This window comes from Sparus aurata, chromosome 3 (genome assembly GCF_900880675.1).
Source record: "Sparus aurata chromosome 3, fSpaAur1.1, whole genome shotgun sequence".
NCBI classification, from domain to species: Eukaryota; Metazoa; Chordata; class Actinopteri; order Spariformes; family Sparidae; genus Sparus; species Sparus aurata.
In genome coordinates this window covers 20,789,229-20,815,343 of record NC_044189.1, presented here as the reverse complement: position 1 = coordinate 20,815,343, position 26,115 = coordinate 20,789,229, and the positions used below count along the sequence as shown (strand labels likewise).

Below are 26,115 nucleotides of genomic sequence, written 5' to 3'. Positions count from 1 at the left end.
ACTACTTTGTGGGGACATTTTGATGTGTCCAAACAACTTCGAATGGCTGTTAAAGGGTTAAGACTTGGTTTGAAGTTTAAAGTTATAATAGGATTTCTGTAAATGATTGATTTTTGAGGAAGTGACTTTGTGAGTGAAAATTAAAATACATGTGTTAAAAATATTCACCACCTACACAGTTCCTTGTGTGCTTTACTGAGGAGGGACCTGCAGGTGGGTGGGGCTGTGTTCGCTCTGAGGATGATTATTTGTGTATTTAGCAGCACCTCCACATCTGTGGGAATGCTGTTATTTAGCCTGGAGTCCTGCAGACCCATCCATATTTAATGGTATGCTGACAATCCCATCCTTGCTGTTTATGCATCGTTTTATCCACCTGCTAGCAGACTCATCTTTTATTCACTTCTTCCCACAATCTGTCATTAGCAAAGTGAGGCCCATCTGCCTTCCTCCTTTACACCATTACTTTCCTATGATTTTGGATTAAAGATGGGGCTGACTCAGAGAGATGGGAGGACAATTTAATACAGATGGAACTGGGGAAAGTGCAACGCAAATACTAAAAGGGGATGTGTACCAATGATGTATGTGCATTTCTATTCAAATTAAACCTGCACTGAACTATGTGATTCATGTTTCTTCTATTTCTGTGTGTTTGATTAAACCACTATTTTCACATTGTTCAGTAATGGCCCTGACCCAAATACTGCGACTATTCAACCCTGTCCACTCTTTTCATCTGAGCACACACCGAAATGCCATGTGAACACACGCACACACACGCACGCACACACACACACACACACACACACACACACACACACACACACACACATTCACTCTTCCATTCAAATGAGCACTTTATCCAGTGAAAAGAGCCTCTTCACTTGTCCCCACATTTTAGTGCTGAAAAACATCATCACTGTGCAGGAGGTGAGAAATTCTCTCTCAGGTAATAAAAATCTGTCCATTTCTCTCCTTTCATCTCCACGGACATAATGGAGATATGTTGAAATCCGCCAGCTGTGGTGGGGTACTTCCATTCAGCCCTCACTCGGATCCGATAGGCTGCCTGCTGAAGAAAAGAGGCCGAGCGGCGTGCTGAACCAAGAACACATTATGTTTGTGTTAGAGTGTGTGTGGTCCAACTTGTGGGAGGTACATCCACAGATCACATAAGTGTCTGTGTGTCCTGTATGCAAATATGAGCACACATGTACGTTTGGAGAAAGCTCTCCACACAAAGGCTTAACATTGTTCTGTTCCACTTGGAGTGCGACGGCGGCCGCTGTTGCACATCCAGATAGTTATATTTACATTGGTGCAAAGCAGAGGGAGAGTTGGGGGGAGGGGGGGCTTGCAGGACATCTTGTGTGTTTGATAAATGGATCTGAGCTTCTCTCCTGGGTGCTGTGGTACAAGTGGTGGTGGTGGTGGTGGTGGTGGGAGGGGTGGCAGAACAATGCGCATGTCAGAAGTGGAGATTAATGGTGGTATCTTCTCTTAGAAGTGCAGAACTGACTATGCCCGTGGATACTGGAACGACTGCTAAATTACCTCTTTTGTCGTTCACCTGTCACAGAGTGGTCTGGCATTTTAAAGCAGCAGATAGGTGGGTCATCTGCATGTAGAGCTCTTGCTAAATAGTTGTCTTCCATTGTGTTTATGTGGCAATGATGTAAGGCTCCCTGTTGAAAAGTCTGGACTTAAAATGCTCTCTACATTTATAGAAGAAGACAGAAGGCAGGCGTCTGAATGTGAACACCTGACAGCACCGACTACATTTGGACAGCCGAACATAATGTGCACTTCCATTTTGTTATGTGATGGTGCATTTTTCTAGAATAAGTAAATGAACAAAAATGAACCAACAGCTTTTCTTTTCATCTAATGAGAGAAGAATAAAACTACTGAACTATTAACTCTGAATGCGTCTGCGATGGTGCTCACTGTCTTCTCAGCATCTGTTTGTCAGCTACCTGGATGTCTAAAACCAAAATGTATTTTTTATGGCTGCAATATGCACATTTTTAGACAAGCCTACATATGGATTCATTCATTCAAGTCTCTTAAGTGTTCCTGTTACAGAGGCGGATTCTAATCATGCGCATGTCGGACGAAAACTAAAAAAGAAAAAAACAGAAAATAGGGACAGAGGGAGAGAGAGCTGCACCATCTTTTAAGGTCATTTTAAGATGGAGAGGGTTAAATCTCCATATGTGAGCTTATGTGATGCGTAGTTACGTGAGGCAGCTATAATCAATATTTTAATAATGCGACAGTGTGAAATGTATCATGATGAACCTACAGAGTCTGCACCTCCCCTCTGGTTTGAAACACTACGTTTAAGCTTGATGTTTACATGTCTGCCAGCAAACTTTACCATTTTCATTTTCCCCCGGTGGTCATTCCAGCTGTATCAGGAGGCTGTTTTCAGTGAAGAAGCTCTGAAAGCTCTTCTACACTATCTGCTCAGAACCAGACACACAGTTGAAAACTAGCTGGGGAATATGGAGGAACATTTAGCAGAAAGGGCCAGATATTTCCCCGAGGAGGAGGCAGAGATCAAAAACAGAGCTTAAAGAGGCTGAATGTTGGACTAAGATTGATGATCAACCAGCAGAATAAATGGTGGCAATGTACGTTTCTGCAAACCACGCATATGTTGGAACTTTACTTTATGTTGCAAATTTATTTTGTGACAACACTGTGCTTATGGTTTGGTTGGGTTCAGGCACAAAAACCACTTGGTTAGGGTTAGAAAAAGATGTTTTAGCATAAAATCCTCTCTTCGGTCGCCACAAACACGGCAAGAGTTGTCCTGACTTCCCATCCAAATATTTGTGTTCCATTAGCAAAATCATGACAGGAAATTATCCTTAAAAACATCCAGTGTTGTCACGCTCACACATATTAAAATGCCGTGGTCTCTCGTCCTAAATGTCCCAGAAATGTTAACCGCCAACATTTTATTCTGGCATCTGAGCTGGAACAGACACAACTACTAAACTAAAACTAAAAGTGTGATTTGTACATGAAGTCTGCAGGTTTAAGATGTTTCACACAGGTCTCACTCTGAGCTTTTATACTTGTCTGGATTCTGTCTCTCACCCACATGATGTCCATGTTTTTAGTCGTCACCTCTTACACAGAGAGGGCTGTGTGGGTGAAGGCGAGACATTAAGCTATTTGTCCTTTGCGAGACAAGCTTATATAACATTTCTTTGTGTGATAGTGAAATCTCCAAGTTTCTACAGTGCATTGTCAATCAGCTGTGTGATGCCACTGATGGGCCTCTCAGCTGGCTTGATTGCAACACTCACACAGGAAATCAGCTCACTGTGCACATCATAAGGTCTCGCGTATCGTCTTAAACTCTTTATGGTTTCATTGCAACCACTGGCTGAGCACTGGTGACACTGAAGAGCAATATGAACTAATTAAAACTTTCCTGTGCAGGCTTTATGCTCCCCTGTTCACTTCAGGACTGTAGACATTGTCAGTGGTGGAACTTCCACTAAAGCTAATGTGATAATGTGAGAGCAACTTTATTCTCCTCTAACTTTAACTCATCTTTTATCACAATTATTCATCTACTCATGGTCAGATTTAACAGGTTAATCATACTCCTACAGCCTGTTCACACCCTTTATATTTGAGTCCCATCCTTCACCATGTAAGTAGGTGAAATAAGTAAGAATGGTGCTTTTATTTTTACGCTTAAAGCAATTCCAAATTTGCTTTTTGACCTGAAAGACCCATTTTTAAGTACTAAATGTGTTTCGCAAATAGAAGCATCATTAAAAACACCAATTCAGATTTTAAAGGGTGCCCTACAAAGTGTTTTTGTCACCTGGAACTTTCTAAACAAGACATTCAGAAGCTGTTTTTGCTTCCGACCTTAATTGCTGCTGCAAGCCAAGTTTTGTCACATTTTAATGCACTTAATCTCCGCTCAGTGTCAGCGCTGGCTCCTAAGGCCCATCCACATAGGCCTAATTGCACAACAAGCACATTACGAATCACTGGAAACAACAGTGCCTTTGTACAGAAGACCCAAGGCTCTTTTAAGGCACGCACAGTAAGTACAGCCACCTCCGTCCTTGGTGAAATAGCCCCATGAATCTTCATAAAGAGGCCACAGCATCCTGCAGCACAGCAGCTGACATCCATCTGAGTCACACACGATGCGTCTATGTGTGTCCCAGTGCCTATATATATGTGTGTGTGTGTGTTTGGGAGGTGGCACAGGAGAAGACGGAACAAAGAGGCTGGTGAGAATGTCCAGCAGCCATCAGCCGTTTGATGTGGGTGTTATCTCTGTATTTATCACTCTCACCTCAGCATGGAGATGAGATGGAAGATGCAGGAGATGGGAGACACAGGGGAGGGGAGGGCAGGTAGGAGGTCACCTGCAGCTACAGACAGGGAGGACAGTTTGAGCACAGAAGAAGAAGAAGAAGAAGAGGAGTCTCAGGAGTGAACGCATTTGATTCCAAAGGAAAGGAGATGTGTGCAGCAGTGGCTCAGATTTCTTGAAATGAACAAATACTAAACATAACACACATGTTCTGATAAAAACAACAGCTCTGTCGTCTGTGTGAATATGTTTAACTATCAAACATGCTGTATTCTTGTAAAGGGAGTTTCTTTACCAGCACGGTCATTGACTGTGATTACTTTATATCATCTACTGGGACATTGTCATGCATGTTACAGTGACATCAGAGACCTACAGGCTGCACGACTTACATCATAAAACAGGCAGCACAATGATTTTTTTAAACAGGGGTGTCACAGCTATGATCTCAGGTTAAGTAATATATGACTTATGCATAATTCATGATGATTTAATGCATGTGTTAAGGCAGTACGAGCAATGAAATCCTGTTATTCAATATTAAGACATTAAATTGATTTAGATTTAGTTTTTTCCAGCTGTCATCATCGATTCTGACCTCATGTGACCTTTTTGTAAGACCATTAAACAATCTTTTTTAATCTGAGCCCTTGTGCCCCGAACACTTTTCAACACAAAGTGACACTGACTTGCATTTCTATGAGAAAAGTGCTGTTCTGCTGTCTTTTTTTAAAGTTTTATGTAACTGTAATCCAGCTGTTGTGCTCTCATATCAATGAATGTATGAAGGAACAGTGCTGTCAAGTACCCAAAAATTACACTTAAAAGTAAAGATACTGTATATTATTTACACAAATACAACTTGAGTAAAAGTATCCAATGTTAAGTGTTCTTACGTATCAAAGCAAAACAAAAATGTGAATTATCTACATATATTTACATGTACTGTTATAATTCATACGATATATATTTTTCTGATTATTGGAATCAGTTTCTTTTTATCCGATTAATCTAAAAATGACGTACTTTGGCTCCGATGCAGCATGTTGTCTTCAAAGTAACTAGTAACTATAGTTATGATTTGAATGCAGTGAGTATTAAGAGCAATATTTGCCTAAAAATGTAACAGAGGTCCTTTGTGTTTGTGTGGCTTCTAATCAGTGCTGACAGGTTTGATGCATGAATGATGGATTCAACTTTTCTCTGCTAATATAAACAGCCTTATTTTTTTTCTTATATTCTTAGACTCTTAGATTCTGACCTCAATAAACCAGAGGATGCAGGGAGGGAAACCCCTTCCCACAAAATAAGGACGCTGTGTAAAATACAGGTTATAAAACAGAATAAGATCATTTGCTCTTTGAAGTGTACTGAATTAAACAGTACAAAGACAATATATCTAATGTTTAACCATCTACTTAATAGATTTAAGTCAATTAAGTAAGAAACACCTGTTAATGACCAGGTTCATTGATTACAGGTGATAATATCATGATTCCTCTGAGGGTGGATAAAGGATATTACCATATGGGCTGTTTTGATTTACAGGACATCCCAACTTTTTGGGAATCAGGGTTTGAAACATCATATTATTGCCAAAATGTCATTCACAAACATAGAATTGTGTGAAAAGTTTGTGTCTTCTTAATAAAACTATTGTATTTAAGCAGGATTTACAGCTGGTGGCCCGGTGCGTCCTTTTCTGTTTGCAGACTTCTGAAAAAACTGCATCAAAATCATCAGCCCTTCTCATAAATCCTTCAGTGTTTAACACTACACTTTCTGTCTTTGTCTCTCCGTTCCGTACACATCTGTCTGATAGCGCGTCCTGCAACCTTTTGCCCAGACGTGGCAGAGAAACAGCCACACAAAGAGTCTGCGACCTCTTGCCGTCCTCTAAAGAGCGAAAGTGGAGAGACGTTGCCCTTCTCTTACAACAGCTTAGTGACCTATAGTGATGTGACTGAGAGAAGACATGTTAATCAATACATGTTGTTTGCACGAGTGTTATCCCTCGAAGCTGCAGACGTACCATATGACTGGTTTTATTTAAAAGGTGCTTTGTACTTGACTGGGCTAAGTGCTCCACGGGTTAAAGAAGAGCACTTCTGTGACAGAGTATAGGCCGTTATTAGAGCTCAGTGCCTCGGGGGTGAGGACCGGCTCAGGGTCCGGCCTGCATCTCAGCCTCCATCCCAACACTGGGCTCTATGTTTACGGCTTAAAGAACATCTTCACTTGTGTTCGGGCCGAGTTACAGCAGAGGCTCGGTCACATGACACAGCTATCTGCATGTTGATCACAGGTTTGCCTGACTGTATCCACTCCCCTACAGTCACATGCACTTCAGGACATCACTGTCACATGATGGGCTTAATGAACAGCATAAGTTTATTAGATTACCTCCAATCACTGAACGTCCAGCTGAAAAACATCTGCGAGGAGAGAGTCAAAGATAAATCACATGAGAAGTTAATGCATGTGTGAGATAACAGAGTGATCAGTTGGGGCTTCAGTGGTTTTGAAGGCAGGTGGCTCCCTCTGCTGTCGACAGCTGATAGAGAATACACATTTACATTTACGACATTTGTTTTAGTGAGTGCAATGATCCTTAACACACTGAGAAATATAATCAGCAGAATAAGTACTTTGTATACTGTTGCATAATAAACTAGTGTCATGTATAAATCAGTCGTGGCACGGCTGATGTTTGGCACCTTAACATCTGCAGCTTCTCCGTTGGCCTCTGAGTTTATCAGCGTCTATATATAAAATCGATAATCTAGAACGGCTCACATGATCCATTCACTTGGATAACTGTTAAACATGTTTCATTAATACTAGTTTGCAGTTAGCGTTCGGTTAAATTAGCTGGCTCACATGATTGCACGAGGAATCATGGGACTAAAATCAATTTAAATGTTTGTTTTTCAAAAAGTAATCTTTGCTAATCGTGTGTTGGATTCTTGTTCACATGTTCTCAGGGGTTGTGACCTTCTGGACTTCCATTCATCACATTTCCATCCAACATAAACTCAGTCTGTATAGATTCATTGCTTTTTTTTAATGATATCCTGTCTACTGAATACTTTTAGAATAAAACATGTACACATAAATTAATCAAAGCATTTACAAAAATCATTTAATCGGTCATTTTCTCTACATGAACATGATTAAATGTACAGTACATAAATACAGTAACACATTCCTAAAAAGGTTTATTTAAATAAAGACTTTATTCCAACATAATCATATCTTGTCTTTTCTAGATAATCTGTTGTTTATTATTTAACACAGTAAAATTCTATTTGCAATCCTTAAAACAGGAACAAATCGAGCTGAGTGGAAAAGTGGAGCGAAAAAATGTAAGTTCTGTGTATTTTTCTACACCATTTCACGACTTTATGCTTCTATGAATACTGTCTACAGATTAACATCACGCAGACCCAACAATGATCCCTCTGTGCTCTCTTTGTCAGGCACCTTTAGGAGCAACTAGCTGCTCAAAATGCCACTGCTGTCTGGGGTGATGGTTGCAGGGGCGCAGGAAGAGACCTCCTGTGTGGGTGCTGACGTTTTTCGGGCTACTTTGCGGGAGCCCTTCTTCTTTCACAGCCTCCAGACACAGCTGGGACTGCTGGTGGACGAGTTGACCGCTCAGCTGAGGCACAAAACAGAAACACTGAGTCAGCCAAACTCCCAACACGACAACACACATTTAAAAGTTTCATCCTCTGCCTTGCCTTTATGAACTTCCACCGCAGTCTGCTGATGGTTGGTCGCTGCCTGGGACACGGAGACAGGACCACCCTCTCTCCTCTGGCGTCAAAGCACAGAGCTCCCATCGGACCCCAGCGCACCTCCAGCTCAGAGTTTAGATCACAATGCTGCGATGACAAGAGAGGTCGTCTGTGCCACTGTGTGTAATCATACGTCAACTTTCACAACGGTTGTCATTGTTACCTGGCTGCCCGTCCCAGTGCACGGAGCGATGCTCATGGCCCCGTCCTGCAGGTCCTGCCCTCGGGGGTAGTCGGCACAGCTGCCAGTACCAACATTGTACAGCTTCGAACAGGAACGAATGGAACGTGTCAGTCTGTTGTGCCAACAGTGGGCAGTGAAAGTCATGTTGGTCTGTGTTTGTGTGTGTGTGTGCGAGTGTTTTCTACCTCGCCCGACAGTGCAGGTCTGTCCTGAGGGATGTAAAGCTGTGGGTAAACAGTCGTCAGGTACCAGTGGAAGTTCCTACAGCCCAGACCTCTCTTCAGCCGCAGACGCTCTGTGATGTTTGGGCTCTCAGACTTCATGAAAGAAAGAACAATTAAAGCAACATTATGTAACATTTTTACCATAAATTAAAATCTTCAAAATCATTTTGATGGGACAGTTTCTTTGTAACAGGGTGAATGTTGTGTCTGTCTCAGCCACTCAACACTTTTCAACACATTTTCTTGTTATGATGTTGTCAGAGCCAAAATATTGTTGCTGTAATGTGAATTATGTAATCGGGTGTCACTGTTGTAATCAGCACCAAATGTTATAGTAGGAACCACCTGTGTGCGGGCAGGTGTTTCAGCCCGGAAGGTTCTGTGCTGATGCTGAGGCAGCGTGCTGCTGCATTTAAGTTATTTTCATTTTATTTACAAAGGAGAAACTTTTGTTTGAACGTCATAAAGGACATGTGTAATGGACAATAAATGGAGTGTTCAAGAAAGAAACATCGTCCCGAAGCATCGATCATTCAGTAATAAAGTATCAGTTAAGGCGTCTGAGTGGATGCACCTCAGTAGCTTATTGCGTTGGCGTAGCTCCTACAGACGTAACGGGTTTAATTTGTAGTCAGCATCTACATTACGTCTGACAAATCATTACAAAGCTGAATCCCTGAACTGCTCCTGATGTGCTGGTCGGCAGCCATCGGCAGCCATCGCCATCAGTGTGTGTTTGAATTATTGTAAGTAGCTTTGGACAAAAGCGTCTGCTAAATGTAAATGTTATTGTATGCAGAAACTATGGAGGGCGCCAAATCACACAAAATGCCCATTTCTACATAATGTGGCTTTCAACTGATTTAAAGTATTTACAGATCGATATAGTCACTAAAAATATATGTGAGGATATTTTAGAATCTCCTTCATTTTCCCTCCAACAAACAATAAAACAGAATAGGCAACTATTTATTTTAAAGTTGCAACTGATGTTTACAACCTTTCACAGTTGCTTAATAAATGGTTTGCATTGTTTATTAAAGGCGGAAAATGTGAGAATTTATGTTTAGAATAATCTGAAATTAACTGAAATTGTCGACAGAACGTAAAGAAATAACAGTTTGAACATTTTGTCAGAGACGTGTCTGTCTGTTGAAGTTAGCATGCTAACCTGTTAGCCCTTATGTAGCGTGATAGAAAACAACAGCAACACTGCTCTGGAGCTACAAGCTCCCACAGAGTCAGCTAACATGACCGCCAGCTGCACTGTAAACTGTGTCTCGTAGCTAATGCTAGCTACAATTAGCAGCAGTTAGCCGTTATGCTGCCCCGTTTTTGTTTGGAGTATGTTTCAACAGATGGTCAGTTCTTACATATTTTGCGATAAATGCGTAAGGGATAATGTATAGAACAGCGGTCACTATCGGGAAAATAAGTCCCGACAGGATGAACCGGATGATCTGATTCGTCCTGTCGGGACTTATTTTCCCGATAGTGACCGTCGTTCTTTACATTATCCTGCTTATTACCTGGTTACTTGCCAACACGAAAGAAAACTTGACACCGTGTGTCTTTTTACAGTTTATTTGTTACCGTTCATAGTGTTTTTCAGCAGAGAAATATAGTTCGCCAAACCGACGCCATTTCTCTTCTCCCTCTTCGCTGCTTTCCTCTCTTTTTCTTTTCTTGACCGGTGACGACAACTCAGCCTTTAGCCAAGAGTTGAAATCACCTTATTTTCCAAAAATATTAAAGTTAATGTGAAACTCATCCATACTAGTGGCCTAGGAGTACGTTCTTTCCGATATGAAGTAGACTACAGATCAGCTGACGTTGCTTAGCGACTGAATACGCTGAGGTGAAAAGTGACCGGACTACTTGCAGAGCAAAGATTTTAGAGCACGGAGTGATACGAAATACATGAATCAGAGGCAAAAAGGCCACTTTCCTTGACAACAGTCAAATATGCTTAGCAGCGGTCAATTATATGAAAATAATTGACCGTCGAACGTTGGGAAGGCTCATTCAAGAGAATGGAGCATTCTACAGCATTAAAAAGAGCTGTGTAATAAAAAATGTTAATGAGTGTTATTATAAAGTGTCATATATACTCTCCAACCAATAATGTGACTAATTCCCCAAACCAAAGACACTCACCTGTCTGATGAAATGAGCGAGCGTGTCTCTCCTGTAGAAGATCTTCCTGTACGCGTCCATCCAGGTGTCAGCAATCCGGATCTTGTTCCTCTGAAGCAGCTCCTGGTCTGGGAACTGGTAGGGAGGGTGGTGGTGATCCAGGTGGGCCACACGGGAGCAGGGAACCACCTCCATGGAACCCCCGCAGGACCACACCTAGGTTATAGGAAAGCTTTATCAAATTCTGTTTAAGATAATCTCATACATGCACATGAAAAGTCTTACCATCCTTTGCATGTTGACGATCAAACTGCACCATTTTGCATTTTAATCTTTGCAAAACATGATACAAATCAAGTTACATTTTAATGGTCATCCCAGGGAAACAGGTGCTCAGGCAACATTTTCCTCTCATGCTTGTGCATTTGTCAACTGGCCCAGGCATTCCCAGACCGCTATTCAACCTGAGAAGTAAATGTGCAAAAGGCATCATGTCCCACTGCAGCATTCCTGAGGCCCTGACAGACGGCAACCGAATCAGTGAGCCGCAGCATTGTTAAAAACAGCTTATGTGACTTAAGATGAAAACAAAAGCAATCTGTCATGTCTCCGTCCCTGTGAGAGCGGGGATGATGGAAAGGATTTGGATGGCGAGTTGATAACTGAAATTAAATGCTTTGCTTTACCCTGATGGACAGCTCGATTTGCTCCTCCCCCCACAGCAGCATCCCCGGGTCGTAGGCTCCCACACTCTGGAAGAAGTGTCTGTCGATGGCCAAGACTCCGCCTCCCAACGCAGGGCTCCTGTTAAGGGCACAACACCGGAACGAATCTTCATGTCGTTGGATTCCAAGCTGAGTATTACAGCCACAGTGAGGACAAATGGATCACAGCCCAGAGCAGCGGTTCTGCAACTGTTCTGCATTAAATCTAATCGAAGTTGACTCGCAGAATCCTCGTCAAAGGTTTTATATTTTCATGAGCAAACTGAAGAAAACTATATAATCAAACTCTCTTAGTTTTCATGATAAACTGAATAAACAAAAACTGAATAAACAAAGTGACTTTAACGGACAACACAGTTTCATCCTGCTTTACTTTGTTTATGTGTGGCGGACCCTGCCACCTTTCTAGCTTGAAACAATGTTCTGGGGAACTTGTGTTCCTCTGAGACCAGATTCTGAGTTTGTATTATCATCTCATTCATATTGTGGATATTGTGTTTTATGGGCCTAAAGAGACATTGAACTACATATAATATTTCACAAGTGATTTGCAAAGACAAAATGAACAAATCTTTATGGATTGTGAAATCCTGGACAGACACTGATGTTTAGATTATTTCGTCCACTAGCCGATGCTAATAGCAACATTTTTGTTGTTTTTTAATTTAGTCTTTGTCGTCATTTATTCACCCTTTTGTTCCAGGGACCTCTTCCTTAAAGAAAAGAACCAGTTCTGAAGTAATTCAGCTCTTCATTATTAATCGTACGAATGTATGAAACAACCTTTTGTAAATAACTGCTTCAGGTGCCTTCAGCTTCCTACACAATGATGAGAATGTTTCAGGACTTTCAAGCCTCACAAACTGATGACAGGACAAAATCCATGTGACACAACAGACACACATCAGCTGCTGTCATCCCTGAATGTCATCCTAATCGCCCGATAGCAAGCGTTGGTCCTTAACCTCCGATAGGAACCATTGGTCTAGAGGAAATAAGTCAAACATCACGCAGTTTTTCCTTTATGTTGATACATCGCTCTCATTTGCTGCAATTTTCTGGATGTAGAATATTCTGAACATTTAACATAAAAATATAAATACATTTGGTCGGCGCTTCCTCTTAGGCTTCACTCATGTCTGAAAAGCTTGACACAACACTCACCTCAGAGACTGAACAGCTGATTCTGGGTCCTTGTCTTGCAGTTGAGGGTTTGATTCCCAGTGGAAGTCGAGTTTCCAGTCGAACACTCCCCTAACTGGCCACTGGGTGGCGTTGTACTGAAAGGTCTGCCAGTCGATCACATCCATGATGGGGGAAACAACTCTTGTCCTGCATGGAGACAGACATCCTCATATTTCTCATGGAGAAGTGAGATGGTGTTGTGAACGACAGAGACGTTCCTGTCGGTCAGAGATTTGGAAGAGGAAGACATTTTTAAATTCACACCCAGCCTTCCTTGGCTTCATTTTCACTTGTTATTCAGAGTCTGTGTGTTTTGTGCTCATGAACATCCTGTCCTCTGCTGGAGTCACTTCTGCTTCACACATGTTACATGAAATCTTCCCATCAAGAGGCCAAGTGTGATGTGATGCTCAGAGGAGATGGAATGAAGAGATTAAAGAGGGGAAGAAAGAGAGAGAGAAATGGGAGAAGGGTCAGACATGTGGCTGAGAGAGTTCAGTGGCTGCAGATTCCAGGTCTGAGAGTTCAGCCTAATTACCTAGTCTAATTAGAGGCACGCTGCAGGCGGCCTGAGACACAAGACGAGAGCCAAATCATGAGAGCTGAGCTTTGGATACACACGCAGCACATGTATACTCCTGCCTTACTAATGAGAGAGGACACCTGATAACTCTGCACCCTCCTTCTTCTCACTTCCCTCAAGTGCTCCTGTCAAACAGCAGAACACAGACAGGTTGAGCACAGCAAGACTGAATTTTAAGATCCTAATTATTCTTCAGCACAAAACTCAACAACAGTCGCTGCTGTCAGTCACTCTGGTAGACAGTCACAGTAAACCGTACCTGTCCTGTGCCACTCTCTCCAGCAGAGGTTCCAGCCAGCCTTTCTGGCATTCACAGTGGGAGTCCATGAACACAAGAACCTCCCCTGCGGCTCTGGCAGCACCCAGAGCGCGGCACCCTCCGACTCCAAGGCGCCTGGTGCTGCGAATCAAACGCACCCCGTCCAGATGAGACACATACTCACTCAGCACATTCTTCAGGTGACCTGAGGAGTGAACAGAGGCATCAAGGTCATGCAGAGGTCAGGAAGGATGGAGGGATAGATGGATGGATGGATGTGGACTCACCGTGCAGGCTCAGGTCGTCCACCAGCAGAACCTCCTGCAGATACTGTTTAGGTGCCGTATCCAGCACGCTGTGCACGGTGCGCAGGAGCGTGGACCAAGCCTCGTCGTGGAAACAGATGACAGCACTTGCCGACGGCAGCGACTCGCTGTAGCGCTCCCCCAAACACCTGCAAACAAGTTCACAACTTCATTTAACACTTTTAAAGTGTCTTAATACCAAAGTTGTTTCGTTCCGGTGCAAAGGTTTTGGTTTCAGCCGTGCGCTTTGGTAACTCACGCAGGGTGGCGCGCCTCCGGCAGCCTGCGGTGCAGTGATATCTTCTCGCTGACCACCTCGTTGAAACCGTACTTCTGCACCGCAGCGATCTCCGAATCCCTCTCCGCACCCTCCAGGTGTAGCACAACTGCCTTCCCCATCTCCCCGTGCGTCGGGTGCGCAGTGGCGCGGGTGTCCCTGTTTGTTCCGGGCAGAAGCACCTTATAACTCCCCTTCTTCTGCGGCGGGTTCTTCGTGCCCTGCGTCGATGGCACGAATAAAAGTTGGTCCTCCTGCAGAGATTTTAGCGGGGCGAGATCGGCGCCGAGTTCTAATGCAGGGTCCCGGGAATCCACGATGACCTCCAGGTCCGGCTCACCGGGAAACCGCTGGAGGGGGCGACGGGGAGGGCCAGGGTTCTGCTGAGTGCGGCTTCGGTCCCGGTTAAAGAGGTCCGATAACGCCAGAGTCGCCAAGGCGAACCCGAGAAGCAGCAGCCAGAGGCAGAGCATCCTCCTGCGGGCAGCCGTGGCTCTGCCCCACAGCCTCATGATGAAGAGTGGTCCGGCGCTCAGAAGTTAACCCAGCGCTGTCTCGACGGCCCCATGCTTGAGTTGTAACTCAACTTTGAAGCTTGTGGTCCTACAGGGGTTATCCAAAAAGTAGAAAGAGAAACAAGTCACCCATCTGTGTTTTGAAGCGCAGCGGTGCCTCCATGGAGCACCAGAGCTGGGACTCTCCAACAGACCAGGTTCAAGACAAACCCTCAACCTCTACACGGTGGAGGTGCGCACACGTCGCCCCTCATCCAGCTCCTCCCGCGGTCCTAAAGCCCGAGCAGGTCTGAGCTCAGGGGTGCACCTGAGGAGTCCACCTGCTCCTCCACCTGTTCACTGCGGTGATTCTCAGAGCAGCCTCGAGTTCAGATCATAACAGGGATTAAAACCATTTTTTTACGCAGGAAAATGAACAAACGTAGAGCATTCAGGCTGTGAACGTGGACTGGTGTCAGTGTTTTTCAACGTCAAACCGCTGGAACATGTCTGTGAAGAGTTCTGGAAGTCTGTCAGAGTCACTGCAAATATTCCTGTCACAACTCCAAGAAGTTGTTACGAGCATTTTCTCATGGAGGTGACAGTATGTCCGTCTCCAAAACAAACAGCAGTCGGTTATAAATACTCTCACACTGCAGAGGAATGAGAGCGTGTTTTTATATTTCCTGCAGTTCGTGTGAGAGACGGCTCGGTGCAGGCGGGCGTCTCCTCGGTGCGTCACACTTCAAAGACGCGCTCTCCGGCCAGCTGGCGGCGGGCCGCGCAGTCCCATGACCGTCTGTCGGTGCCGGGAAGAGGGGCGGTCGCAGCTTCGATCTCCACCGGGTTCTGCGAGGAGCTCTTGGCAGCCCGGACAGCTGTTTTCGTGTGAATGGAGACAAAGAGTTTGTCAGTAACAGTCTGAGGCCGACTTGACAAGTGGAAAATTGTTTTGTTTTGTCATAAAGTTGTTTTTCCTACCGTATCACACTGGAAATGGATTCTGCACAGCGAGTGGCACCAGAATTAGATTATGAAAAAGAGCTTTATGAGGGAAAAGTCAGTGGAAAAAATGACTAATCATTTCCTGACGCGTTTTCCAAGTGACCTCTAGGTGATGTTTCCTTCAGGGTGAAGTCCAACAGGAGGTCAGGCTGTGCCCAGATTTTCTCACCACATCAGTAGAAATGAAGAAGTTGTGCGTTCTGACTGCAGCCTGTGGAGCTTTGAAGCCAGTTTGGCTGCTGTCAGAAACCAGCCCCCCCCCCCCCCCTGTCCGTCCTGGTGGAGGCGTTGGTGATGGTGATGACTGTCTGGCAGCCTTTCTTTTTGGGTGAGTTGGTGGGATTAGCAGCCATCAGACGCTCACCTCCCCTCTGCTCAGGATGACAGGGCTGCATGGCTGCTGATGGTTCTGATTACAGTATACACAGGAGGGGGGGGACACCTGGAGAGACAGGTTGAGGAGTTGAAAGCGCAAAGGAGGACTTCAGAGGACGAGATGAGTGTGGGAATGGATTAGAAGGCAGATCAGAGGGAGAGGCGACCTGCTCCTGACTCCTCCTGGGTTCTGCTGGGAATATGATTATAAACCTAAAGACTGAGAAGCAGAAGACAGTCTGCATGTGTCCTCAGCCCTGCACAGTGAACACTCCCATGTGTTCCAAGCCTGCAGCCAGAACACACAGTGAACCGGACTCTCAGCTGCCAGCACACACACACACACACACACACACACACACACACACACACACATACACACACACACACACACACACACTGAAGGCCCAGGTTCCAGTCCACATTCTCGGGAATGTTCCTGCATTCCTCCATCCAACTGGAGGCCAGAGCTGTAAATGAGAAGGCACGACAAGTACTCGCATGCATCCTCCCAACACACACACACACACACACACACACACACACACACACACAGAGAGAGAGAGAGAGAGAGAGAGGGAGAGAGGGAGGGAGGGAGGGAGGGAGGGAGGGAGGGAGAGGAACAAAGACAGAGAGAATAACAGTGACTGTTGGCAGCACAATGCATTTCTGGCTTGTTGTTCATCCATTTTGCTGTTGTGCAGCCAGTGATGTCTGGACTCTTCTGTCTGGGCTCGAAGAGAAGAGAGAACAGAGATGAAACTATCAGGCTGGCTGATTAATTCAGACGCTGATTGACAGATTTGATTTTGTTTTTTTGGTGTTTTCAAAGTAAACTGTGAATAATGAATCGGCTCCAGGTTCCTCAGATCATCATCGTTGATGTTAAAGACTCTGTCAGACTGAGATGAGCTGCTTCTGTCAGACTGTGTCCCAGAACAGATCAGAAGAATGAGCAAATAATCCAGGAAATAATAAACAACAACAACAACAACAACAACATGAATGTAAACACACAGCAGAATGAGCAAACAGATAAAAGCTCAATCTAAACTTCAAGGAAAGTCAATAGATATTTTATTGTTCACCTTCAGTGTAAAGCTTTATAAACCAGTTCTTAATCTAATGTTTAGTGTAAAGTCGCACCTGATGTTTATAACACGTTAATAAATATATTGTAAACATTATCTGGATGATATTATTCAGATGCAACTGACGTTTAGAAACATTCACAATATTTAATAGATGGTTTATAAAGCAGTCAAGTGTTTGTTGACAGTGACGTAACTATTACCAAACCTTTAATTAACCTCCTTTTAATGATGATTAATGATTATATAGTGTGTGTGTGTGTGTGTGTGTGTGTGTGTGTGTGTGTGTGTGTGTGTGTGTGTGTGTGTGTCTGGGGGCCGCAGCACCTCCTCCAGCACCTCCTCCAGCTGCGGAGTGGTGCTGCCCTCTACCGGACGGAGAGCTGCACTGACGCTTTCTTTTCTTGTTTTTCTTTTCTATCACACTTCAAGACTTTTTGACAAGAAGGAAAACTTCAGGGAGCTCGCGACTAGATATCTGCTGGTCACACCCAAATGTCCTCCAACAGAGGGTGGGGTTGAAGAAGAAGAAGAAGAAGAAGAAGAAGAAGAAGAAGAAGAAGAAGAAGAAGAAGCCTCAAACTTCACATCTGATGTTTCATGTCATATTTCAGGTTTCAGGGTTGATTAAAGACTGAAGCCTCTGTATTATATTAATCGTATAATTCTGATTTTCATACAGTTAAAAAGAACCCCCTCTGTTTGGATCAGAACTCATTAACAGGCTCAGTAAACTCTTCTGATTTAAAGAACTTGACTCTTGAGCAGGATCGTCTCGGAGCCCTTTGCTTCACTTTCCAAACTCTCCTTGTGACCGACAGCAGGAGAAACTTCGTGATCGTCTCTGTCACGTTGGAAAAACAGAACGCGCCTGTTTCCTTCTGCTTTTGCGGGTCCAGCTGCTGCGCAACCTGCGCGCGGACCTCAAGACTCACGCAAACAGTGCGGGGCGACTCACCGTGACACAGCTGGATGACACAGCTGGACACAATAACCCGGTCACGCGCTCGACTGTCACGCGTGGACAAAAAGACGAAAACAAAATAATGTCATTAAATCACGTTTGAAGCGGATGGACCGTTTTATTTGTGTTCTGCAGTCAGTGAGAGATATCGATCAGAATGTTTAATATATTTCGTGTGAGATTGTTTTAACTTGGAGATAAAAAATGAAACAATATTTAGTTTTTTTTAAGATTTCAGAATCAGTTTCTCTGAATTGGATAAAAAGATGAGGGCCGAGTTCTCAAAGAAATAAAAAGTGTGAAGGGAATATGCATCACCACACATTACTCACATGGTCAGAATATGTGAGTAATTATTCCGTTAACAAATAAACATGAATTAAATCTAAATGAAGTGGATCACCTCTGGTCAGGGCGCAGGGAGGCGCAGGGAGGCGGAGAGGGGCCGTGCGCACGTCTGCGCGCAAAACATCTCTCATGAGTTTCCTGCGCTCAGGAGACTATAATAAGGGATGCGCTGCGTCTTGTTAGGAAACATCACATGTTCGTGCGCTCAGATTAAATTATTGAACATCAGGACAAGCGAGGGGGGAAAGTTCTGGGAGAGCTGGAGGAGCAGAGGGGACGACAAGGACGAGCTCCGTCTGTGCAGAGAGAATCTGTGTTCTGGGAGGTGGATTTTTATTTTCATCTTTATTATTTTTTTTAAAGATTTATTGAGCATTATTTTTTTCCTGAAATGGGAGTCCTGCGATGTGTGTCCGTCCTGGTGTGTGTCCTCTTCGTGTTCCAGGCTGAAGGACGCAGAAGTAAGTGGTGCTGAATTAATCTGTTAATGTTCATGAGAGGAAACAGAATCTGAACAGTGAGTGAGACGAGAACTGAGACAGAAACATGAGCAGAATCATCGTGTGTTCACTGCAGCTGATGTTTGTTTGTGCGCAACAATAAATGTTCAGCTGAAAACACAGAAATGATCTAATCTATGTTTAAAAAATCACCTGTGGCGCAGAAGTTATTAAGTGTGAAACAGACTTCTGATATTCGATATTTGTCTCTGAGTGAGAGCTGATCTGACATCAGCTGTGAGCACTCAGAGTCCCATGAGCTTAATTAAGGCTGCGATGTCCAGACAGACCAAACATCAGCTCATCCACACAAAGGAAACTGTTCTTATCACCCACAAAAAATACTTATTAATAATATGTCTTCAATTTGAACCTTTAAACGACAGAATCTGTTTAATGCATCAGCGCAGAAACATATTTTATTATGTGCAAACAGCTGATTTGAATTATTATTGTTAATTATCTTTATGTAAAATCTTTAGTTTGAGAAGTCTTTGAGCTGATTATCTGTTCACACACAGACAGACATCCTGATTATTTATTTCTTTAATCGAATTAAATCGATGGAATGTGTTGACGCCGTCTGTCCTCCATGTTTGACAGCTGAGCTTCAGTCTAAATTAAGAAAACAACAAAGACATTCAGCAAAATACATAATAAACAAATCATTTGGAGGACTAAATGAATTCAGGTTAATGGTACATGTGTTCGTCTGGAATCAAAATGAAAATCATCTCCCTCACAGAGCAGATGTGTTTGGTATTAAAGGGTTATTCCAATTATTTTCATACTTTTTTCTCTGTTTTGTGAGCTTTTGGTAAAATGTTTAATTTAAAGCTGCATGTAGAAAAAACAAACCTGATTTAATCCAGAAATCATCATTCAGGGGGAATTTCTCTCAAAATATTATTTTCTGTCCAGATTATTATTATTATACATTCAAAGACTTCCATCTATTTATTATATGACACTACAAATAATGTTCATGTCATGATAATTAAAAAGTTTTAATAGAAAAGTATTAAATATGTTTTTCAAATCCGAGATTTAAACCATGCTCGCAGATGTTGGATTCTCTCCAGTGTATTAGAAATGTTTGCAAAGTAAACTTCACTTACAATTCTAATCATTTAAATTAAATTACCTGAAATTACAACGATGAAGAAATGAAGATTTTCTGAAACAAAGGTAAGAATTTGTGGCTCTTAATGTTAATAATCAATGACTAAGACTAAAAGTTTTCCACCCTCAAAGTAATGTTATGTAGAAATATTCATTTTGTGTGATTTGGCGCCCCCCCCCCCCATCACCAGTGTGGTTAAAACAGATCTCAGGTCTGTAACAGGAATCATAACGATGTTATATGTTGCAGATGTTACATTTGTCTATGATCCGACTCTCTCACTGGAGAAACATGGAGCAGAATCAGGTGATGGAGGGCGGAGCGGCTGAGTCAGAGACACCGTTCAGCCTCTAACAACCTGCTGAACCATCGACGTGTTTTGAGGCTGTAATTTAGTGAAGAAGTTACATAATGTTTCTTAAAGATGCCTTGAAACTCTTCTTCTCTCCCTCCAGCAATCAGCGACATGTTCCCTCACAAGCATTCTGTGGGGAAATTTCCATTTCCGATTCCACCGATCCCGGGCTGGGGCCCCGACACCAACCCGTGGGATGATTACCTCTACCCTCCACTGAACCCAAAGCCCAGAGAGCTCACGCACCACCGAGGTGAGTCGAGTCATCGGGTTTTCCTTCTGAATTCTCCCTGTTTTCTATTCAGTTTTTCACCTGGAACACATGTCTGCAGGTAAACCCAAGGTTCGTCTGACCAGCGACAGTCCGGCTATCAATGGATCCTGCATCACCTTCACTGCGAAGCTGGAGTACCCGCCATGCCAGAAGGAGGACGCCAACGGGGAGCTTGTATGGGATGAGCACTGCCCGGATGGTATGGAGCTGGAGGCCTCAGGTGCTGCCAAAAAGCCCGGCCAGGCCAAGCACCAAAAAACACCACTGCACCATTTAACACAGCCGACCACACAGCAACACTAGCCCGGTCCGGTGACGGGCCACAGAGCCCTCTTACACTCAGCACAGATGGATCGGGTCCACAGGTGGTCCAGATCGGGTAGCCAAAACTCAGGTGCCCATGAACCTTGCCTAGGTTCTGGGCCATAATCGGGCCAGCTGAAGTCCCACAGATGGTAGAGGTATAGCGAGGTCACAGGCATTCTGGTTTTGGCAACCAGATCTGGTCCAGCTGGAGACTGTGAGCACCTCCACCATGTTTTCATACATATCCATTTGTTTGTTGGTTTGTCAGCAGGATTACAGAAAAAGTACTCAACAGATTTCCACAAAACTTGGATGGAAGACGGGTCTCGACCCAAAATAGACCCCGTTAGTTTTTGGTCCAGATCTGAATAAAGGGACGGATACCAGGAACATTTGTCACCATTTCTGTTAATTTCATGAGGAATAATTCTCGGACCCTGATGCAGATCCTAGATCTGGCCATCTAAAGCTGTGGTTCAGAATAATATAGGTGGTTTAACATATTATTTAGAGTGATAGAGAGGTATTGTGTTTGATAACAGATTATGCTTGAATGAATTTCAGGGGACTTTGGGACCTTGGCAGAGGTATGCACTCTACTGAATGTCATTCTATTGAGCTACTGTTTTTGAGTGTAAGTGGGCTGAGTGGCCCATCACTCAGAAACACAGAAAACATGTTTTGCTTTACTACATCACACTTCGAACAAAAAAAATTACCAACAGACACTTTAAAAAGTGGATTAGTTCATTTTTTGGCCACTTGGGGGCAGCACAACAAGTTGCAAGCACCAGAACGTCATATTAACAACTTATAAAGTCGATATGTGAACTTGTTGTCATAGATTTGACCTTTTACACATCCAGCTAGCAAAGATCAACATTAGTTTTCATATTGAAAAAACATCTGCCTGCTGCTGTAAACTGAAGCGGTGAGACTGAACCAGAACAAAAAAGCTGCAGACTTTAAAACCAAAACATTTAGCTGAAAGAGGCTAAAATGGCCAAACATGTGCAGATTTATTCTATTCTATTTTTTACTAACACAACCTTTTTCCTCCCTTCTCTTCTGAGCAGCCAACGGACAGCTGCAGTCTGGCTATGTGTACAACTGGACCTCCTGGATAGACGACTACGGCTTTGGAAAGTGCACCGACATAAAGAAATGTAACGTGTTCCCTGATGGGAAGCCGTTCCCTCAGAGCAACGACTGGAGACGCAAGAGCTACGTCTACGTGTGGCACACGATGGGTGAGAACAACACCGGTTCACAGATTTTCACGTGTCCACACACAAATTCATTAACAGTTTGTCTCTCGGTTCGTCTCCTCTGATTGTTCCAGGTCAGTATTATGAGACGTGTGACGGTTCCTCCTCCAGTGTGACCATCAACACCACCAACATCCCCCTGGGCGCCGAGGTCATGGAGGTCATGGTCTACCGGAAGCGTGAGCGCAGGAAGTACAGCCCCCTCACCACTGACAACGGTGTCTTCTACGTCACAGGTGGAGTCAAACTCACCAGCTTGTACGACTTTATCTGTCAGCATGTTTCAGCCCGACAGACAGCACAAACCTAGAGAATCAATTATTTACAACTCCCCGTCACACTCCCTCTCTCTTAGATAAGATCCCTGTGGCTGTCAACATCTCCCAGAGGGCTGCGGTCAACCAGTCTGACAATGTTTTCTTTCGTGGTGAGGACGTGGTCTTCAAAGTCCAGCTCCACGATCCCAGTGGCTACCTCAAAACTGCCGCCGCCATCGACTACATCTGGGACTTCAGAGATGGCAACCAGCTGGTGACACACCGCGACGTGACCACACACACTTACAGCCGGCTGGGGCGCATGAGTGTGATGCTGGTGGTGGAGGCAGCGTTCCCCATCGAGTGTCCGCCAACTGCTGTCACCCCGACTCAGAGGAGCTCCACGCCGCCGCCTCCCACAGGTACCGGACAGAGACAGGTGGACACAGCAGGGGAGGGAGAGGCGAGGGGTGTTCACCTGGTTGCAAGAAATCCTCTACACTGGACCTTTAAGCACATTCACATTGATTTTTAAAAGAGGGAGAAGAAGCATCAGGGAAAGTTATCTCAAATAAAACCAAAAGTCACTGCATGATAACAAGTGAGAGCTTTCCTTTTTTACTTTTACTTTCTTTTTGTAATCCTGATGAATTGACCAGGTGAGTCACTGAAGATCCAGCGTGGAGGATAAAGTGGCATCGAACAATTGCAACCAGCTAAACACTCCTCAGTGCAAACGTAAAAAGCCTTCTTGAGAGCTGATGTTTGGTGTATGTAGTCATGAAGAGATACTCAGGAGAACACCTGGCGCGGTGGCCAAGTGGTAAGGCATTGCTTTAATTGTGATGTTGAAAAGTTAAGTTGATGGAGAAGAACGCCCTCCCTGTCGATCAGAGGTATATAAAATGAAGGATGCTCATTCCATTACTTCACATCGAGGGTGACAATAAAGATGTGACTCTCCCTGCAGCGATCGTTGAGGTGTAACGTTGTCTCTCGTGTCTCTTCCTCCAGAGGTTCCCACTCACGCTGTGACTATCAAGATGGAGACCAAACAGAGTAAGTCCTGCAGCTCACAGTGTTTCTGTTAAAGAGAGTGACAGAGGAGGTGAATTCACCTGAGCGTCTCGCCACTTGTTTCCCCTGTTTCAGCTACACCCATCACCACTCGCCAGCCCCTCCCCCCTTCCACTCCCGTTGCCATGACGTCAGGCGTGCCCACCACGGAGCCCCTTCCCCCGACTGCCGCCAGTGCGAGCCCCACCGCCATGGCCTGGCTCCACGCCAGGCACCTCAAGACCAACCAGTGCTTCCGCTACGTCCATGGCACCTTCATGGGCAACATCACCATTATCGGTAGGTGTGCGGCTGAACTCTGGGGTCATAACCCAACAGTACCAAACAGTACCAAACACCGGACCGGTGCCAGGGTCCAGGCGTGGGCGCTTTTTGGCCTTTTTGCCACAAGGGGGCTGAGACAGAGGAGATAAGAGCTCCAAACTTCAAATGATGTTGTTGAATTCAAATATAAGAGAATCTCTGGTTGAAAACTTGATTTTGATGTTTATGTATTGATCCTCTATATACTGTTCCTATTCCTTTACTGATCTTCCAGTAAACACCACAGAGAGTAGAAACAGATGATGTTCCAGAACAGACTTCCAGTCACATGGTCAGCAGGACCAGCACCCAGTGGCTGTCAAAAAACTGGACATTTGTGTCTTTAGATGAGTTTAACAGTCATTTGTTGCACAAATCAAAATACAAACCAAACCAAATTACAGAGTCACGTTTTTATGTGATGGAAGGATTCAAGTTTCTACCAGAAGGGTTCCTGCTTGTTGTTGTTGTTGTTCGGGGTTTTCCTCCCATGAAACCGGCTTTTGTGGAATCAAACACACACACACACACGCACTCACTGCTCTACACTCAAAACATTTGCATGCTTCATAATTTTAACGTAATGAAAAGTTGATTACACATTATAAAACCACCAGCATTCCTGCGTTCCCCACAGAGCCCAGCCACACACTGGAGAGCCAGCCAAACAGTCGCATTGTGGACGTGTCGGCTTCCAGAGTGACCAACACCGACATCAGCTTCCGGGTGAAGTGTCTGGGCAAGTGAGTGATTACCATTCATTTATTATCAATCTTTTTCATTTGCTATTTGGCTCGAGGACAAAATGTCTGGCGTCACTGGTGGCTTAATTTTCATAGCTGAGGTCAAAAACGTTCCAGTCTCCTCACATGTTAAATACTCACAAGACATTAAAAAGGCACTAAAGACACTACAGGTGGACAGGTTACATCTATCAGGCTCTGAATGAAACCTTCCGCCCCTCGTCCTCAGCACCCCCACCTCAGCCTGCACCATCGTGTCGGACCCCGGCTGCACTCAGGTGCGTAACATCATGTGCGATGACGTGCCTCCGTCCTCCGAGTGTGAGGTTCATCTCAGGCGAACGTTTGTGGAGCCCGGCACCTACTGCGTCAACATCACCCTGGAGGACTCGAGCAGCCTGGCCCTGACCAGCACCACCGTCACCATCAACAAGTCCCAGGATGCACCTGGTTGGTCACACACAGACATCTCCCACTCACAAAGTTCACAAACCACTTAATCAACCAAATCCATTCTCCTCATCACGCAGCTGTGTCGAACGTTGGACAGACTGTTGTTCTGTGTCTCTGTAGTGTCCAAGACGTCTCACGCTGCAGAGGTGGTGCTCTCCTCCACCGCTGTGCTGGTGGCCGTCTTTGCGTTCATCGCCTATCTGGTCTGCAGGTGAGCAGCTGTGACATGCAGAGGTTGAACTGTCTCCACTAAACATTCAACCGCTTCATCCTGCTCTTTCTTTTCATCCTTATTGTTATTCACACACTCTCTCCTCTCTCACAGGCGTTACAAGGTGTACCGACCCATTCGCAGGCCGCTGGTGGAGGACGCCTGCGACCGTGCTGGGGTCAGAGGTCGGATGGTCCGCATGAGGGAGGCGCTGTTCCCCTCCAGCGAGGAGAGCCATCACCTACTGACCGACAGGCGCCCCCTGTAGGCTCCACTGAGCTACGCCAAAGCATTTCTGCCTGTTAGCAGTGGAAACACCAGAGATAGTAACGACTGACATATGCAAATCTAATCGTGTAATGCAAAGGTAGCAGGAATACATTTAAACCTGCTGAGAAATGTAAGTAAATAATAATGCTATCCTGTTTGTGTCTTTAGGTTAGTTGTTATTAGAGTGTTGGCTTCAGCAGATGGCTAACGCTGCAGCAGTGTGTGAGAGGCTGCTGAACGTCAGACTGCTCCCTCTGCTCTCCTTCCACCTTCCACATGTTCATTATCAGATGAAGTAGTTGCTAGGAGATTAATTATTTTATGATTTGTGCAGATTTTGAGCCGAGATCTGCTTCTCAGCACTATGCCTTATACTGTCACAAGTTAAGTGAGAAATCCTTGAGATGGTTTTCCAAAAGATTCTCTCTCGGCTGTTGGAAACACAAAGGATGATTTTATACTGTCCGACCCAAAAAGCTAATTCAAGTATTCTAATAAAGGTTGTGAACTAACCGTTCGTCTCCTGAAGAAATCAGTGTGAATTATTTCATCAGCTTTCCTTCAGCAGAAGTGACCAAGCAATAATTTATTTTTTTTTTCTTCTGAAAAACTGCAGTCCTTTCCTTCACACTTCTCCTCTGTAAAGTCAAGGTTTCAGCA

At 44.4% G+C, this 26,115-nt stretch overlaps 2 protein-coding genes across 3 annotated transcripts; one reads left to right on the top strand and one right to left on the bottom strand.

Annotated features, from left to right (window-relative positions):
* Nucleotides 1-7,476: 7,476 nt before the first annotated feature.
* LOC115578348 (polypeptide N-acetylgalactosaminyltransferase 15) lies at nt 7,477-15,758 on the bottom strand. Its single transcript, XM_030411260.1, has 11 exons — nt 15,514-15,758; nt 14,021-15,410; nt 13,744-13,910; nt 13,457-13,661; nt 12,594-12,761; nt 11,391-11,508; nt 10,726-10,920; nt 8,530-8,661; nt 8,324-8,425; nt 8,104-8,247; nt 7,477-8,021 (listed from the first exon to the last, which is right to left on the bottom strand). Exons 2-11 carry the CDS (start codon nt 14,548-14,550, stop codon nt 7,836-7,838), a joined length of 1,947 nt encoding a protein of 648 aa, XP_030267120.1. The 5' UTR covers nt 14,551-15,410; nt 15,514-15,758; the 3' UTR covers nt 7,477-7,835.
* Nucleotides 15,759-18,517: 2,759 nt separating this feature from the next.
* On the top strand, nt 18,518-25,968 carry gpnmb (glycoprotein (transmembrane) nmb). Of its 2 annotated transcripts, none has more exons than XM_030411216.1 (12): nt 18,518-18,776; nt 20,394-20,546; nt 20,626-20,766; nt 21,950-22,123; nt 22,216-22,377; nt 22,497-22,820; nt 23,413-23,457; nt 23,551-23,754; nt 24,416-24,521; nt 24,751-24,971; nt 25,095-25,185; nt 25,300-25,968. In XM_030411216.1, the coding sequence occupies exons 1-12, from the start codon at nt 18,707-18,709 to the stop codon at nt 25,451-25,453; spliced, it is 1,845 nt and encodes a 614-aa protein (XP_030267076.1). In that variant the 5' UTR covers nt 18,518-18,706; the 3' UTR covers nt 25,454-25,968. The 2 variants fall into 2 exon arrangements, with proteins under 2 accessions (XP_030267076.1, XP_030267075.1); XM_030411215.1 differs by having other exon boundaries at nt 20,626-20,787.
* Nucleotides 25,969-26,115: the final 147 nt, after the last annotated feature.